The sequence below is a fragment of the Glycine max genome, chromosome 10 (genome assembly GCF_000004515.6).
Source record: "Glycine max cultivar Williams 82 chromosome 10, Glycine_max_v4.0, whole genome shotgun sequence".
Lineage (NCBI taxonomy): Eukaryota > Viridiplantae > Streptophyta > Magnoliopsida > Fabales > Fabaceae > Glycine > Glycine max.
This window is the reverse complement of record NC_038246.2, coordinates 37,645,343-37,662,898: the sequence shown is the minus strand read 5'-3', so window position 1 is coordinate 37,662,898 and position 17,556 is coordinate 37,645,343. Positions and strand designations below refer to the sequence as shown.

The 17,556-nt window shown below is 36.1% G+C and overlaps 2 protein-coding genes and 1 pseudogene across 5 annotated transcripts; all 3 read right to left on the bottom strand.

The window, feature by feature from the left end:
* Nucleotides 1-88: 88 nt before the first annotated feature.
* LOC100809656 (glutamate--tRNA ligase, cytoplasmic) lies at nt 89-7,794 on the bottom strand. The gene is made up of 6 exons (XM_003535956.5): nt 7,515-7,794; nt 7,021-7,117; nt 6,634-6,787; nt 5,170-6,293; nt 4,515-4,982; nt 89-475 (listed from the first exon to the last, which is right to left on the bottom strand). The coding sequence occupies exons 1-6, from the start codon at nt 7,652-7,654 to the stop codon at nt 257-259; spliced, it is 2,202 nt and encodes a 733-aa protein (XP_003536004.1). The 5' UTR covers nt 7,655-7,794; the 3' UTR covers nt 89-256.
* LOC112998144 (plastidial pyruvate kinase 2-like) lies at nt 432-4,505 on the bottom strand (annotated as a pseudogene).
* Nucleotides 7,795-9,573: 1,779 nt separating the features above from the next.
* On the bottom strand, nt 9,574-15,534 carry PHYA (phytochrome A). Of its 4 annotated transcripts, none has more exons than XM_006588441.3 (6): nt 15,293-15,429; nt 14,746-14,790; nt 12,428-14,518; nt 11,208-12,024; nt 10,393-10,683; nt 9,668-10,056 (listed from the first exon to the last, which is right to left on the bottom strand). In XM_006588441.3, exons 3-6 carry the CDS (start codon nt 14,499-14,501, stop codon nt 9,846-9,848), a joined length of 3,393 nt encoding a protein of 1,130 aa, XP_006588504.1. In that variant the 5' UTR covers nt 14,502-14,518; nt 14,746-14,790; nt 15,293-15,429; the 3' UTR covers nt 9,668-9,845. The 4 variants fall into 4 exon arrangements, with proteins under 4 accessions (NP_001238286.2, XP_006588504.1, XP_006588505.1 ...); XM_006588442.3 differs by having other exon boundaries at nt 12,428-14,513; NM_001251357.2 differs by lacking the exon at nt 14,746-14,790 and having other exon boundaries at nt 9,574-10,056; nt 12,428-14,513; nt 15,293-15,430.
* Nucleotides 15,535-17,556: the final 2,022 nt, after the last annotated feature.

The following is a 17,556-nucleotide window of genomic DNA, read 5'->3' as shown; positions in this document are numbered from 1 at the left end:
CTTTAACGCTTTAAGTCAAGTAGTTTTGCTCAAGGAAACATAAAATCAATAGCATTTTCGTAAAGGGTATTGCAATTTGTCCCAAAAATAACAAAGACGAATTTTCCAATTACTAGTAAAAAATCCAGATATAATGGTTTGCATATAAACAGTACAATGTGATGGTAAACATAAAAGTAGTTCCACAAACTTGTTATCACCATTACCAACTATTCTGAGTGTGAATGTGGCCCAAACAGTTTCAAGACCAAAAAGATTACTTCAAACTTGTCTGTTGCCTGCCATCAGGGATTGCATATAGCACGATTGGTTGTGAGGGGCGAATGAAGGGTAAATCACACCTGAAATATCCCTTTCTCTCCAGTTGCAATAAATCTCCACGCTGAAGATTTCGCATGTTGGAGTCTCCATAAGCTAAAGTCTCCTTTTTGGTACATGGGTTAACCACATCAATGAAATCCTCCCCTTCTTCAAGCTGCAACCAGAATAACATAAAGTATTACTATTAATAACATTGATTGCAAATAAAATGGGTCGATGCTAAAACAACTCCTGATTTGAGTTTCACAAGGAAGCAGGCAGGTTAGAAGTTTTCATAGTTAAGAGATGAAAGGAACATCAAACTACGGGTTTGTAAGGTGAGCATGATAAATAATGGTGTAAAAGAAGGGATCGGGCCAGGAGGTAGTATATAAAACTGGTAAATTTTTGTTAAGTTTATTGCATGCTGCACATGTGCCCATAATATTTAATGGTATAGTGTTGGGAATTCAGAACAAGGGGACCTAGAATTCGAGGTCTAGGAAACCTCCAGAGCACAAAGGAGAAGAGAAAGGGAGCTTATATTTCTTGTCTACCTTCTTACACGATACATAGGTATTTATAAACAGCATATAGGATGCTGTGTGCAAGATACTACAATAACAGAAATGCAGAAGATAACAGAAAAGGTATAACAGAAAGGAAAATGACAGACAATAGGTAGACAGCATCTTCTAGCTGGCCAATGCTATCAAGCCAGCTCAGCAACCAATAACTGAATCTGTTAAATGAAATCCTTTAGATGCCTTGGTGGATTGATCTTCCTTTTGGGTCTCTCATTCGTGCATATGCCTATAGTATCTTGTTGAGCCATTATTCCCTTCCTAACATCCCCTATGCCATTGAAAAACACCTTGTCCTCAAGGTGATAGTTATGGTCAAGCTGTCAAATGAACACCAAGTTCAAACCCCTCACTATATATATATATATATATATATATATATATATATATATATATATATATATATATTAAGAACAATAAGAACCACTGCTACTACAGATGAAATGCAAGACACGGTTGTTAATTCCTGTATATGAGAAATAAATTTCTTCCACAAGTCTCCTAGTAATACGATAGGAACATGTCCACCTAGTGCTTGTTGTGTCTTTTCAAATGCAAGCTTATCAAATAGAGGTGTTGCTTTGTGTGGGGGAAGACCATTTTCTGTGGCTGCCACTCTGTCTGTTACAATAAGTATGTGGTCAAGAAACACCACTTGAGCCATGAAACCCCGTTCCAGTGGAGACAATAATTGAGGTTCCAAGGGTGTTAGACATCATGGTTGCATGGTAGGCAAACATCTCACACATGTGGTTCTTCAACACTTGACCAATGTTAGGTGGCATTTTACCACCAGGTATAGTGGCTTCTGTCCGCAATGCTACTGTGTGCATTACTTGCACAGCTTTTAGTGGGAACTTTCCATGAGCTGTTTCTCCAGACAACATTATTCCATCAGAACCTTCTCAAACAGCAATTGCTATATTTGATACCTCTGTTCTGGTTGGAGTTGGGTGAACAATCATGCTGTCTAGCATATTTGTTGTCACAATAACAGCCTTTCCCATGCTACAACACAAGTTGATTATCTCTTCCTGCAAAAGTGGACCCTCTTCAATATGGAGCTCAGTGCCAAGATCTCCTCTGGCAACCATAGCCCCACAGATGCAGTGATAATTGAATGCAAATTTGGTATAGAGTTAGCACTTTCAATTTTTACGATGACATGTATATCAGCACCACAGCTCTTCAAATAATTCTTCAGTTCATGAACAACTTCAGCATTCTTAACAAAGGAAACAGCATAGAAGTCAACTTTGTTATCCACTCCAAACATGATATCATCATCCCAATCCTTCTCAGTGATTGAAGGTAGTGTTGCACTTTTTCCTCTAAAATTCAAAAGTCGCCTTGACTTGAGCTCTCCTCCATCAACAACTTCACATTTCATAGAATCCTCTGTCTTAGACTTAACAACCATAGACATCATACCACCTTTCCCAAATAGCACACAGTTCCATGTGGCACAAAACAGAATTGCATGTGGAAGCATTTCATGTGGATTGGGTTGGGCATGTGCCAAATTTTTGCTCCTTATACCACCAGAACAAAACCACTTGATAAAGGGGCGCACCAATGTTGCATCTGCTACCCAACCAACCTGTATCATCAAATAGTTGGCATGCATCAGCTACCCAACCATCAAATAGGATGAAGTAGACATCTAATTGCTTGAGGAACCACAGGGCACAAACATAAGAGTGGGGAGTTTCATCATTGCACAACAATTGAATGTCAATGTGGTTTTTCCGAAATGGTTCCATCCTGATACAGTGGACAGTTTTTGGGTGGAAGGGCAAAGATGAGTTAATTTCTGAGATAATGATGATGATTCTAAAATTTGTTGTGGAGACGGGTGTGGGCACAGTAAACGTAAAAGGTCCTATGGAGGGTAGTATAAATGCAGGGGTGGTTGGTGGGGGATAGTTGTGTTGAGTGGCTGCAACGGCGATGGAGTCGGCACTGTGAAAGCCATGGCCGAATGTTGACTGGTTTCGAGATGGGCCATTTTCTGAAGAAATTTGTCGAGTTTGGTGGACATGGTGTTTTGAGTAGCGATAAGGTTGAGTTGATTGGAAGTGAGTTTCGCGATGGCCTCTTCAATGTGGTCCATAGTGGACTTGGAACAAGTAGACTCAGCCATGGAGCTCAATGAAAGCACCAAATGTTAGGAATTCAGAACAAGGGGGACCTAGAATTCGAGGTCTAGGAAGCCTCCAAAGCACAAAGGAGAAGAGAAAGGGAGCTTATATTTCTAGTCTACCTTCTTACACGATCCATAGGTATTTATAAGCAGCATATAGGATGCTGTGTGCAAGATACTACAATAACAGAAATGCAGAAGATAACAGAAAAGGTATAACAAAAAGGAAAAATGGCAGACAATAGGTAGACAGCATCTGCTATCAAGCCAGCTCAACAATCAATAACTGAATCTGTTAAATGAGATGCCTTGGTGGATTGATCTTCCTTTTGGGCCTCTCATTCGTGCCTATGCCTGTAGTATTTTGTTGAGCCACTTAATAATTTAATAAAGAATAAGATGATACTTTACTGCAGTAAAAGAAAAAATACTCAAAAAAGTAAGATTCTCACCTCCCTCCATGAGAAAGTTTTCGTGGGAAACTGAATAAAAACATTCCCAGGAAACATCATTTCCCAGGAATGTTATTTTTTAAAAATTGATACCAAACATGAAAAACTAAGTTTCCTAGCCTTTGATTTCCGGGAAACCAAAAATTTTTCCCCTACCAAACGCCCTCTTAGATAAAAGTGTCATTTTTTCAAGGGAGAGCAGGTGGAGGTGACAATGGTTTTAGTAGTAAGTACTAAGTAGTAGCATCTATGAATGGTGATGAAGGTGGCTGTGGGGAAATGGTTCGTGATGGCAGTGTATATAGGTCTCAAGGTGGTAGTTTCTTATTCCATCTAGTTTTAACCTAACCCTGGTTAAGAGTTATATTGCAAACACAATAAAAAGTATCATCTAGAAATTATTCAGTGCATGCACAACAAATTTTACAAGGCCAAATGGGATTGCTTATCTCATCCAATCAATTTTTATTTGATGTGTCAAGTTCTAGAAAATTGAAAATGACTGCAGTCTAAGACAGGGTGGACAGAAAATTCAATTCAACACATCATATAGAGACAATAAAAACTCTTTCATAGGACACTTTTTCAAAGTAAAGTTTCAGCCCAATGTTAATAGATTCCACCAACCACAGCATTGGTTAAGGTAAGATGCAAACGGTATATAAACAAAACATTAACAAAAATGAAAATTACTATGGTGCTGTTTACTTTCAGAAAATGTTCTATTTTTTATTTTTAATTTTAATTACAAAAATGTCACCTTTTTTCACTTTGTTTTCTGTCTTCAAATATTTCTATAGGAAATAGTGAAACAATTTTTTTATTTGTTTTCACTGTTTCTAACACAAACTTTGGAAAACAATAAACAAAGTGTAAATAAGTTGAAAATTGTATAATTAAAATTGAGAACATAAACCATTTTCTGATTTTTTTTCTCAAACCAAACAACACCTATTTTTTCTTAAAAATTTATATTTCCTAAATTCTGAGCAATAAAAACCAATGGGCTTAAAATAACAGTGGATGAACACATACCTTTTTCTTTGTAATTAGATAATCAAACTCCACTAATGTCAGGCTAACTAGTTCATCTATCTCAGGTAGCCAAGTGAGTTTCAATTTTGTGGTCTTCACAGATCCTTCAAGATGCAAAACACCACTCAACCCTATGATATTTCCATCTTGGTCCTTCTCTATTTCCTTCACTATGGCATTTCCCCAATCCATCAATGTTACTTCCTCACCTGCTGATAAAGACACTGCATCAGCAAGGTCAAGCCATATCCTTTTAGTATATGTTGTAGCTTTATCTCCGGCAGCTTCATATTTCTTGTGCCGAGGTATGATGCGGACAAAAGGTTTCTCAGGACCATCAGTGAGAGTCAACAAAACACGTCTGTCTGCAATGACAGCAGTGTGTCTAGGACAGACAGGGTCAATAATCTTCTTATTAATGGTCCAGAGCTTGTCCCATTCCATGAGATTGAGATTTTTGGACGCCCCCTGTACGAGTATCAGAGAAGAGTCATCAACATTCTTCAGCATATGAGTAATTAATACAGGAATGAAAATACAATAATAAAAACATAACAATTGCTAAACACATTCTACTTGTCATTTCAAATTTGTTAGAGAATGCATCTTTCTTTTTCCATTTTTTTAATAAACAAAAGCAAAACCTTTTGCATACCTGCTCAACAATAAACTGTATCAGGGCTTCAATTTTCAAACCTCTACGCACAATTCCTTGCACTGTAGGAAATCGTGCATCATCCCATCCATCAACTTTCCCATTTTGTACAAACCACAAAAGCTTTCGTTTGCTCAGAAGAGTGTAGACCATATTCAACCGGCTAAATTCGTAGATAAGAACTTTTCTAAGACCCATGTCCTCTTGAATCCAGTAATACTGGGCATTGCGATCATGGTATTCACTAGATCGAAGGGCATGCGTGATTCCTTCTATAGAATCAACATATGGACAAGCAAAATCATAAGTTGGATACACTTTATACTTGGATCCAATTCTATGATGGGGCATTGGATTGCAACGATAATAAACAGGATCTCTAAGTGATTTGTTTGGGTCCTGCATATCCAACTTGCCACGGACACAACACTGCAAGCCCCTCTCTGTTCCTGCAATCATTTCCTTCCACAATTTTAGATTCTCCTCTACACTATTATTTCTGCATTTAGAATCTATGCCATCCATTCTCTCTTTTTGCATTTGTTCACGTGGTGTGTCATCAACATATGCTTTACCCTGGCGAATTAATTTTTCAGCCATCTCCATCAACTCAGGGAAGTAATCTGACGTATATGTAATTTGTTCATATTTGATACCCAATGTATCAATATCTTTAATAAGGTTGTCCACAAATTCATTGCTTTCTTTAGCAGGATTGGTATCATCAAAACGCACAATAACCTGACCCTTGTATCGCTCAGCAAAATATTTGTTCAACAAAGCTGCTTTTGAGTGTCCAATATGAAGATAACCACTTGGTTCAGGGGCAAATCGCAAGCGAACTTTTCCAACTTCAGCATCTGGAAGATCTATTTCTGCTGATGGTTTGCTTCCTCCTTTGTTGTTCTCAGATACATCCCCATTCACCTTCTTCACTTTATCAGTGTTTACTGACTGGTCTTTTGACTTGGTTGCTGTTGGTTCTCCCAATCCTTTTTTGCCAGCATACACTGATGTGACTTCATTTAACACAGTACCATGTTCTGCCACTATTGAATTGAACCACCGTGCAAGATTTGGATATTTCTTTGACTTCCTTAGACTTTCCCATCTCTTTCCAGAACCTGCAAAAGCATAGCACACATAGAATCTATTTGAATGGTGGGAAATAACAGCGGGCCATCAAGGTACGCAGAATAAAGGCTGAAGAACCTATTGGCTTCCAACATTATAAAGATAGGGATATGGAAGATAGAGTACTGTTTTGCACACACTATCACAGCATTCTATAAAATTATCAACTACGATTACGACAAGCATGTAGTTTGTTGGCATGGATACAACAAAGAAATAACCTCAAAATGTAATCGAAAACATGGTTTTCTCTTCCATCGGCAGGTTGTTTAAAAGTGACCTAGCAGTGCCACAAGGCAACAGGTGTGGTGTCATAAGAAAAACCTTTACCTGCAAGACCTGCCCAGATTGCTAGGTCTGCAATTGACAATGAATAACCAACCAAAAAAGTACACTTCTCCAGGTACTCATCTATATATTTGCATGCATTCTCAAAAGCAGGGCCAGATGAGAGGATAGGAGCATAGTCCAGCCATTCATCAATCTGAAAGAACATAAGGGTAATCAGAAAAGAAAAAAAAAAGGAGAGAAAATAAAGTGTGAACAACTAGGAGCAAAGGGTAACACATGAAATAACTATTTGGAAAACAATTTTATTAATCTTTAGCAACATAATATATTTGTCATGAAAAGTATATTCAACCTTTCATTTTCACTAAAACATCTTGGAGAGGACTCCTCTATGCATTATTAAACATGTTACATCAGGAAAATCACCTGGCTAGATTCTAATGCATTTTGCCCATAGAAATTGGGAAGGCTGGCAACTCGGCCGATATAACGTAGAAGAGCATATGCTCCATGCAACTTGAGCCTGCAGAGTAAATGCATTCATCAACTAGCAATCACATAAACTTTTTTTTTCCTTTAAGAACCAAATTGAAGAATTGACATAATCCACTTGAAAGGGTAGCCATACGAAAAGAATAAACATAAAACCTAAAACCCACATCACATTATCATAAACATACTATATATTTTGCATGATTCCAAAAAATGTCAATCCTACACAAAAGGGGGGCTATAAAAATTATTTTTCAAAAGAAATAAATGAATTGGCAGTCATCTACGGTTGAAAACGAACTTCAACGCACATATGCACTTCGATAGCAGTGTTGCTAGTTATTACACAGAAATGAACTTTGGGGGTGCGAAAAGCTGAAGACATTGGAGAAATAAAGAAATAAAAAAAAAGGAGATCGGAAATGTACCCATCGGAGAAGATAAATGCGGGAGGTGAGTCAGGAGAGAGAGAGGTATCAATCGAGGGAGAGATTCCGGCGAGCTTGGCGGCGGCGATTACCGGTAACGGCGGAGAAGATGGGGCGAAAGCAAAGGTTTTGATGTCCATGCTATGCAAATGCAATTAAGACACACACCTTAGATGTTTGCTCCTTATAGCATGGTCGCTTAGGTTAAGCAAATTTGGTTTTTTCTTCGCTCTTCATTTCTCCTCATTCCAATTTTTGGCTTTATTTTATTTCCTTTTTCAACCTGGGAGTTTTTTCAACCCAAGCCCATATATTGTCAAAGGATTGGCCCACGGGAGATTTTCATTTTAGATGAAGAAAATGGGAGGTGCTTTTACTTTAGATCATATCAGCACATAGTTTTTATAATTTGAGATGAAGAAAATACGAGGTGTTTTTACTTTTAATTGGTACAAAATATAGACTAATTTCTCTTGCTGAATCTGATAGATAATTTTTAGTGAACTGTGGAGGTGTTTTTACTTTCAGTGCATTTTTTTCATAATAGCAGATAGTTTTTATGATACTAGTCAAAATATTGCATTATTACATCTGGCCTTGCTTTAGGAGCTTGTTTCCTTCTCTTCTACGGGTTGAATTTTAGTGCAAAATATATAATGCTAAAATATTGGGAGAATTTGTGAAGGCTAAGGAAATATTAAAAAGTGATTTAAAATTCGGAGCAAGTGATTTCAGTTTATGATAAAAAAAAAAAGATAATATTTTTATCCTTAACTTTATCTTTATATTAATAAAATAAACAAGTCTTCGAAAAAAAAAAATCAAGCGCAACAATAGTTATTCTACCGATCGATATATCCAATCTTTTAAAACATTTTATGAAACACGTGAATATGTATAGAAACATAGAAAAGATGTTCTTTAATGAACAAAAAGTAGAAATTGTTTGTGATGAGAATGATTTATAATTTTATTTTTAGTAATATACCCAAAAGATATTTTTTAATTTGAATTTATAGAATTACAATTATATATTTATCATGTTTTATAATTTTTAATATATTCTTAAATACATATCTTACACGTATTATATCTTATATAATTTAAAATAATCGTGTATCACGGCATCAGATACGTATTGTATTTGATATACGTGTATGTTGATATTCTACTACATGCATAATTTGTTTTGTATGAACACGTAATATTAATAGTTAATTTTTAATTAATTAGTAAGATTATTTAACCTACTTAAGTTTAGTCAAGCTTGATATTGACATGATTTTTCCTTGAGAGTTAACGAATAGTAGCAATTTTACACTGAAAATCAAACTAGGAAACTGATTGACCAATCACGGTATAGAGAGAAAACACTATTACGTGTACGTTTTATCTTATTTATTTGTAAGTTTGTAAGAACATTTTTAATAAGAGTTATTGAGTTTAATTCTTGAGTTAAAGAATCATTATCCACTAGATTTATTCTTGTTCTGCTCAAGAGTTCTGGCTGGGGTTGAATTACAGGAAAAACTTTTAAGAATTCCACTTTTATTAAAAAAATATTATTTTTAATGTCATTGAGAGAGAAAAAATTGGTTTTTTATATGCAAATAAAATCTAATAACCCAAATTAAGTTCTACTATTAAAGTAAAAATGATAAAAATTCTTGTATCCTGTGATATTATAGGATCCACAAAAGTGATAAATTTTTTTCATTTAAAATACTCTAAGATTTAGTACTTTTCTAAATTTTATTATATTTATAAAAATCCTAATTACGACAGACACGCCTATAACATATGAAGAATGAGAAAAGTCTAAGGTTTAAGATTTCTTTTGGTCATTTGATCGAATTTGAATCATTAGTCGTACAAAAACACAGCTAGCAGAGAAAAGAAAACCGTGTTTACAAATCCACGAATACAAACAACCTGCAATAAATGTGCAGATCAATAAATTGAAGACAACTTATATACCGTTGCAAGCAGGAAAAAAAAAGTTAGGTGGTAATCAAAAAGAAAAAAAGTTAGGTAGAAAACCATGGCTAACACGTGAAGATAAGAAGCGAGAGACAGAATTAGCCTCATCATTGCTGTTTGCTGAAGGAATAAATAAGGAAAAGCTCTAGTGAGAATGAGAACAGGTCAAGGAATGGGAAGAAGATTAATCATACATATCTACAACGTACGTTACAAGAAGCAGTTAAAGAAACGTGGGAACAAATTAGAGTTACATTGGATGCAAATTAATTTCTAGCTCCGTTCTCTTTATGATGTAGAAAACAGATTGTGTTGCTGTTGCATCATCTTTTATTCTTTTTTCCAAAACTTTTAAGCTTTCAAATTATGGGCTGCAGCAAGTTCAGCAGAGAGGATAAAAGCTGATTTGCCTGCTTCCCTTAGATAGCGAACATCTCCATTCATCAGCTTCAGCAGCTTTCTGCTTATCAGTAGGCTAATACCCTCCTCGGATTCTAGCCCATTGTTTCCGAACATCTGATTCAGTAACACTTCTGGTACCCCACTCCCACCATGTGTTATGCTACATAAATACCAAAAGTAACACTCACTTAGAAGTAAATCAAGGTTATAGTGTAACTTCCTTCTTTATGTTTTGGTTGAAAACAAGGAAAATGTTAATCAGGACACTGGTTAAGGAATCAAAAGTGAAAAGTTTTTTATTAGAAAACGTATAATCTCAACCACTTGTTGATTCCTTAATCAGTGTCCTTAATGGTTAGCAAGACCGCATAAACAATGCAAGTTTCTTTGCCTAGCACAAGAGAACAATGTGTTGATCATGCAACAATTTATGGCAGTGTTTCCGCCAGGCATTTAAATCACATACACAGTGGGAATGCGAGCATGGAAGAGTTACCTGAGCTCTAACTTAACAAGATGGACAGATTTGCCTAACTGTTCTTTGGTTAGAGAGCCTGCTACAACAACCTGACCTCCATTTGGAGTGAAATTGATGGAAATAAGTAAAAAGTCAGCCAAGACCTGCTGAAGCCTAAGACTATCACCATATAAAGTTTCCATCATAATATGCCCTGCAACATCATTGACTATTCGGATACTCTTTCCATTACTTTTTGTCATGACTTGACTAAGGGAGGTAACCAGAACTTCATGCAGGGTGAACTCAGCCATCTCAAGATCCAAGTAACTGTTGAACATACAGGGGGAAAAAATGATTATAAAACTGTTATCGAAGATTCCAAGACAAATAAATGAGGAAACTGTATTTTTACACAAATTAATCTAGCACTACAGAGTGACTTTGAAAGCACCGTGTGAATGAAAAATAAACATCCACATTGGATGCCTTCTTTCAAAGATGCTAATATTTAAACTTCTAAATAGGTACACTAAACTCTAACAAAAGTACAAAACATGACAAAACTACATAACAAGAACCTTGAGAACTACATAACATGATAACAGTTTTTGCTGAGCAAAAAAAAAAAAACAGAACATGATAACAGTAAACACCCAATATCAGTTGGGTTATATACTAGTCAATGTTTTTGGAGTTTAGTTGCATGAATGAGGTTAACTTTCTAGTCATGAGTTTCAATGAGGTTTCAAATAGGAACTTTTATGCTTTAGTAGGAGTTCCAACTGATAAATGCTTCACACCACATGAATGTAAATAAGGGGGAAAAAGAACAAAATGCACAGATATCATACCCATCTATGATGGTGTCAAGATCTGAGTCATCAAGAATTTTACTAAGCTGCTGCTGGCACTGAGCACTAGTGCGCAGAAGTTGTTTCTGTTCTGTTCCCAAGTCAGTACCCTCCAACATTTTCCGGGAAAATACAATTCCACACAAAGGATTCCTGATCTGCCTTTTCATGTAACTTAATGCATTCAATCTCTTCGAAGCAGTTTGCTCAGATAGACGCTGAATATGTAATGCTTGTTGGAGCTCTGGGCTAGCTAGCTGTAAGAAGCAGAAGACCCCAGTAACTAGGCCCTCTACGTCCAATTTCTTACTCACAGAAAGCAGGCATTCTACATACTTGCCATTCCGAGCAAAGAAACCAAAAGGAACCTTCTCTGTTTCTGAACCAGTCATGGCTTTATTAAGTACGACGCCCAAATTAACAAAAGCTTCTTGATTCTTTAGGCGACAAGCAGCCATCTGGGTGCCAAAAATCTCTCCCAAAAGCATTTTATCCATCACCTCCTCTCGCTTCCATCCAGTTAACTTCATCATAGCTGGATTCCACTCACAACACCAGCCAAATTCATCTGTGCCAAATATAGGAGGGATTAATGGATTGCGGTTCTGTACAATTGCCTTGTAATCACCTTCAATACGGATGAATTTGTCCATGACATTCTTCTGAGCAGTTATATCATGGGCCACAAAACAAACCCCGACAACATTATCTCGAAGATCCCTGCTCGCGCAAGCATTTACTACCAAACTAATAGGACCAGAATCCATCTTAGACCCATGTGTTTTGATCTCAAATTGGACATTCTTCTCTTCTTCACCTAATTAACAGAACAAAACAACAATTAAGAAATATGGAAAGCAGGTTAGAAGAATACAAGCCCACTGTGTCAGATAAATTGCATCAATTCCTCTCACCAAGCCCCCAATATAAAAATGACATCACAACTCCTAGGGTGTTCCATTCCTTCCCAAGTTATTGTAAGGGCACAAAATTGAATGAAACTGTCAACAAGACATACTTTTCTTCTCAGAATTCTTCACCAATGCAATGTTCATGTGTGGCTTTAGGGAACATAATATGCTCAGTTGCTCACAGCTAGATAGACACAGGCACATACTAACTCATTTTTTAAGCTTTTGCTTATGAATGATAAGGCTTGAAAAAACAAAGAAAAGAAAAGAGTATAGAAGGATAAGATAGAGAAAGAAAAAAAGACATACCTAGCAGTGCTAAGTTAAGCATCTTCTTGACTCTATCAGTTGAAGAATCCTCAACAAGTGTGAGTAAATGCTTTCCAGTAGCTTCACCAATTGGAAGACCCGTCAACTCAGCAATTTTTATGTTCCACCCATTGACCAGCCCATCAACATCAACGGCCAAAATAGGCACTGTTGCTGTGTCAATCAACCTAACGATCTCACTTGTCACTGCTTCCAGTTCCTGCATCCTTTCAATCTTCAAATCGTTTATCCCTTCAATCTTCAAATCACTTAGTCTTGTATTAATTGCTTTTGCGTTTAAATCCAAACTCTCGGTATCTTCTTTGAATGCATTTCTCAGTATTATCTGCAAGGAATGAATAGCATCCATTTCATATTCCTTCCAAGGTAAACTCCTTGCCTTCACAACTTCAAGGAAAGCCTTGAATGATGATCTTGGATGCATCCTCCTACTATCATCTTTTTCTCCAGCCTCATGCTTTGCACCACCCCATCGGATTTCTGCAGCAGTGTGTGACCGAAACCAAAATACCATGTCTTTTGCAGTTACTCTAACAGATGCCATTCCACACACAACATCACCCAGAGAAAGAGCCGATGGGAACCCTGCATCAAACAAGCTATCTGTACTAAAGCCTGTGGAATCCATATGGTACTCAGACAACCACAAAGCTATCTCTCTTATCTGGGGTTCACTTGGTGTCACTCCTAATCTCCATACTTTGTTCCTGTATATGAGGGCAGCTCCATCACATTTAACTAGATCCATTATATTAGGACTCTCTGATACAATTCCTAGGGGTGCATCTCGCATCAGCATACACAAGAGTGCCTGGGTGCGCAGGATATTCTTCTCAATAATCTGATATTCTAACTCTATTTCTTTGTGCACATGGACGGCAAATACTTGAGCCAGAAATTCACAAGCATACCTTAGAGGAAAGGGAACAAACCTGGGAGTAGTGTTATGGCAAACTACCAAACCCCAAAGTCTCTCCCTCTTTTGTGGCTGAACAGCATCAGTGTCCCCATCTTCTTCGTTGTCATTGACTACAACTGCCAAAACCAGGGAAGCAATTGAATCCATGTTAGCCATGTACTGCGCGTGGCAACTATGAGGAGCTCTTAAGGTGGAACCACACAAAATCAAATCAAATTGGAGTTTTTCATCTTGAAGAACCCTCACGTGTTTTGCATGACAGTCAACTATCATACGAACCTTGTTCTTCCTAAATAAAAAGCGTGAAGCCTGGGGAATGTCGGTGGCTGGATAGTGCAAACCCAGATATGGCTCAAGACCGGGCTTTGTTATCTCAGCAATCACCTCTCCATGATCATCCTCATGAAATTTATAAGCCATCACCCTATCATAACCTGTGAGTTCAAAAACTTCCTGAACCATAGTATCACATAGTCTTTCCATGTTCCCACTAGGCAATGATTGCAATCGGGTAATTGCTTTGGCAGCAAGCTTGTAAGATTGCAAGGCACCTGCTGCAGTCATGGGAACTTCATAAGGCTTGACTGGCTCAAAGTCAACGATCAAACTACCAGTGACGCGATGGACAATTGCATAAAAGGGCTTCCCAGAGGTCTTGCAATGGACAAGTATGGGGTTAAGAAGCGAAACGTCCGCACATCCTAGAGCCTTCTGCAATCCAGAAACACTTGGTGCAGTGAATAGAGTTTTTATGTCAGTGCCAATGCCAAGGGCAGGGTGGTCACCAACACTGGGGACAGCATGGCTAACCATGGTCAGCATTTCGGGCGCGTTCTCACTGTATGCAATGACCTTACATGTTTTCTCATCAATGGCCAACAAGCAACCGAAAGGCTGAATCATCTTGCCTCTCTGCATGTGATTGAGGTAAGCTGTTGTAACTTTGTCAGACCTTGGTTGATTGACTCCATCAGCTGTACCAGAGACACGCACCGAACTGGAGTAATCAAAGGAACTACCGGACTCCTCAAAAGTTGCATGGATTTTTGCATCTACAGTTGCCTGAGCCATTCTAGCACTATGTCTTGATCTCCTTGAATTGCTGGATGATTGGCTAGGCCTTGAGGTAGACATTTTCACTCCAAACTGCACTGGCAATGTAAAAAAAAATTAGTAAGTTAATATGAATCATATAAGAACATCTGAAAAACAAGTTAAATCAATTATCAATTTACTCCAATGCCAATCAATTCACTCCTGTTCATGTTTTTTTTATTATCGGCAAATGTTAAATGTTAGTGTGTTAGTTTTTGTCAGCAGAAGGAATCGAACAGGCAACTTTTCCCCTCTTTCCTCTCATCTTAACCATGCAACTCACCTTATATCCTCTTCCCTCCAATCTTAACCATCCAACTCATCGCTCCTGCTCATGTAACAATTCAAGAAGATAATAAAAAATTTCCAACGCATTCCTCAAGATGACAAAATTACAAAAAACTTTCAGTAACTACTAAAAAATTTATTCTATGACCCAATCATGAAATACAAACAATCTCCACAGCTCAGGTGAACAAATAAATACACATCATTATTGTTCTGCCCTTCTCTAGAGCCTATACAAATTGTGAACAACAACCCAATCACACAGCAACTGTACATGCTTAATGATGGAATAAAATTGAGCGTTATTATTATTAATTTTGAAGAAAATTGATCATACTGTACGTTAACACACTGAACAACCATGAGCCGACAAAACAATTTCCAGTGAAACAATAACATGTTTTTGGCATGAAAAACGGACACGCATCAGAAACATTAAAAGCAGGAAAGTGAATAGGATAAGTGATAACATAACATCACAACAGCAGAGGAAGGAGAAAAGGGAGGGGAGGGGGGGGAAGATGAGTATGGAAGCAACGAACCTTGAAAGCGAAAGAGTGGGAACAAAGGGAAGGAAGCAATGAGGCTAAGGGTTAAAATAAAGAAAAGAGGTGTGGGCAACAACAACAACCATGGAACCCAACCCCCTCTAGTCTTCTTCAAACTCACCACCACAACTGTGAGTGTGACCAGAGACCACCATGGCATAAAGATATCATTTTTATAGTACCCAGTTCGAGCACCATGTGAATGTGGGAGTTACTGGGGAATGAACTCTGATTATTAAAATAAAAATAATATTAAACAATTCCTCATTTTTATTCGTTCTACAGTTCGAGCTTTTATGAGTGGCCAATATACCAAAATCAACATTTACTATTTAGTTAGCACTCCTTGTAGACTATTTGGTTTGGATAGGATGTTGAGTATATGTGTTAGGACTATTAGTAACAAAAATTCATCTGAAAGATTATTGTTGTGCGAGTCTAAACTATAAGTAATTTTATTGAATCACAAGTTCACATTTATTCAACTAGTTCTTAAATATTAGGAGAACCTATGTGAAAAGGGTCGTCCACACCAAATAGAATTTTCATATTAAAGAGAATCAAATTTATATCCATAAAAAGAAGAAAAGAATTATTTTGGAATCTTTAATCATTTCTGCGGACTTATCTTCTTATAAGAGTTTAATTTTTATATATTATTATTATTATAAAAAAAATAATTAAAAATTATTTTATACTTAATTTTTAAAATAGTTCTTATTAAAGTTAAAAGTTTTATCATATATAATAATTTAGATTGAATATATAAAATATTATATAATTTATATGCTGGTCATAGTTACAATGTATAATCAATTTATTGAATTTTGAAATAATTAAATATTTACAATGAATTTTGATTAATTGATAATAATATACTCATAATACATAAAAATTAAAACATAATAAAAGCTTATATTATTCATATATTTAATCTAAATTCTTATAATCTTTATGATAACAAAAACATCAATAGTAGTACATTTTAATAATAAAATAGTATTTTATTGGATTTTACACGCGATGCGAGATTAGATTCACTCCGATTCTGGCAGCAATTTGTGCATTTAATATATAAAAAAGCAAACTAAACTGAGCAAGTGGGTTTGGCTTTGTTGGTACCCAAAACAGACAACAAAGACAGTTGTCGATCTTGGATGGGAGGGAGGTTTTACTACGCTTATTGCCCCCTTCTTTTCTTTCACTTCTATTTCGGATTTCATGACGGCTCCCAATTCAGCCAACTCCAAAAAAAATATCCAAACCCATTTATTCAACCTACCATTAATCATCATTTTCCTTTAGTGGAGTGTTTTCAATCTTAAATTAATGTAATTTGGTTTCATTATTGATCGCTATGTCTCAACTTCGACCAATTACAACAATTTTAAACTATAAACACGGTTCACGAATAACTTCATTTTGAAATATGTAGGTAGAAGTTTAATTCATAAGTTTATATATGTATGGTGTAATATTTGTTTGGAAAGACTTAGTTCCGTAAGTAATTTTTTTTTTTCAAGATTCCTTATGAGTTTTAAAAAATGTTAAACTTTCCTACAATGGATTTTTATAAAAATTAAAAAAAAAAGAATGTAGGTTGTGCTATTAAGATAAGATATTAAATATATATATATATATATATATATATATATATATTAAAAAATAAAATTATAGAAAGGTGAGTAATAAAAAAACATATAACATTACTCGTTATTGATGAATAAAGAATAAAGAAAGCAGGGAGTCCGTAAAGTGGAAGAAATGTGTGGAAGTGAGAAGAAGGAAAAAGAAGAATGGATTTTTATAATATTTTTCTGGATGGATTCATTTTTTATCGGATAGCCACCCCATGCCTTGAATTTGGAGAAGGGAGAATAATAGTAGGAACAAGAAAGTGAGTTATGGGTGTCACGTGCACTCCTCGAAGCAGTGTCGTTTCTCCGCCTACTATAATTGTAATAAAAAATATCATTAAGCACATAAATCAATTAAAATTAAAAATTTAAATATATAATTACATGTATTTTATACAATTTAAATAAAATTATCTTTATCATACTTATGATTTGGAGAAAATAAAGTAAAAAGTAGAATAAAGTTTCAGAAACTTTTCTCTACTTGGCTTGCCTGTTGCCATATCGTCATCATGTTTATTATTTCATGGCACTGTCTGAGGATCACATTAACAGGTCATAACTGATATAAACGGATAAACCACCAAACTAGCCCATGCTGTGTAGCGCTGTAATGTTACA

Coding starts and splice junctions, on each gene's coding strand:
- LOC100809656 (XM_003535956.5), bottom strand. CDS start 7,654: ATGGACATCAAAACCTTTGCTTTCGCCCCATCTTCTCCGCCGTTACCG. Junction 6,788..7,020: donor ATGCATTAGAATCTAGCCAG/GTGATTTTCCTG, acceptor ATGTTCTTTCAG/ATTGATGAATGGCTGGACTA. Junction 6,294..6,633: donor AATCTGGGCAGGTCTTGCAG/GTAAAGGTTTTT, acceptor ATGCTTTTGCAG/GTTCTGGAAAGAGATGGGAA.
- PHYA (XM_006588439.4), bottom strand. CDS start 15,458: ATGCCATGGTGGTCTCTGGTCACACTCACAGTTGTGGTGGTGAGTTTG. Junction 14,519..15,292: donor CCCACTCTTTCGCTTTCAAG/GTTCGTTGCTTC, acceptor TTACATTGCCAG/TGCAGTTTGGAGTGAAAATG. Junction 12,025..12,427: donor GCTTAACTTAGCACTGCTAG/GTATGTCTTTTT, acceptor TCTGTTAATTAG/GTGAAGAAGAGAAGAATGTC.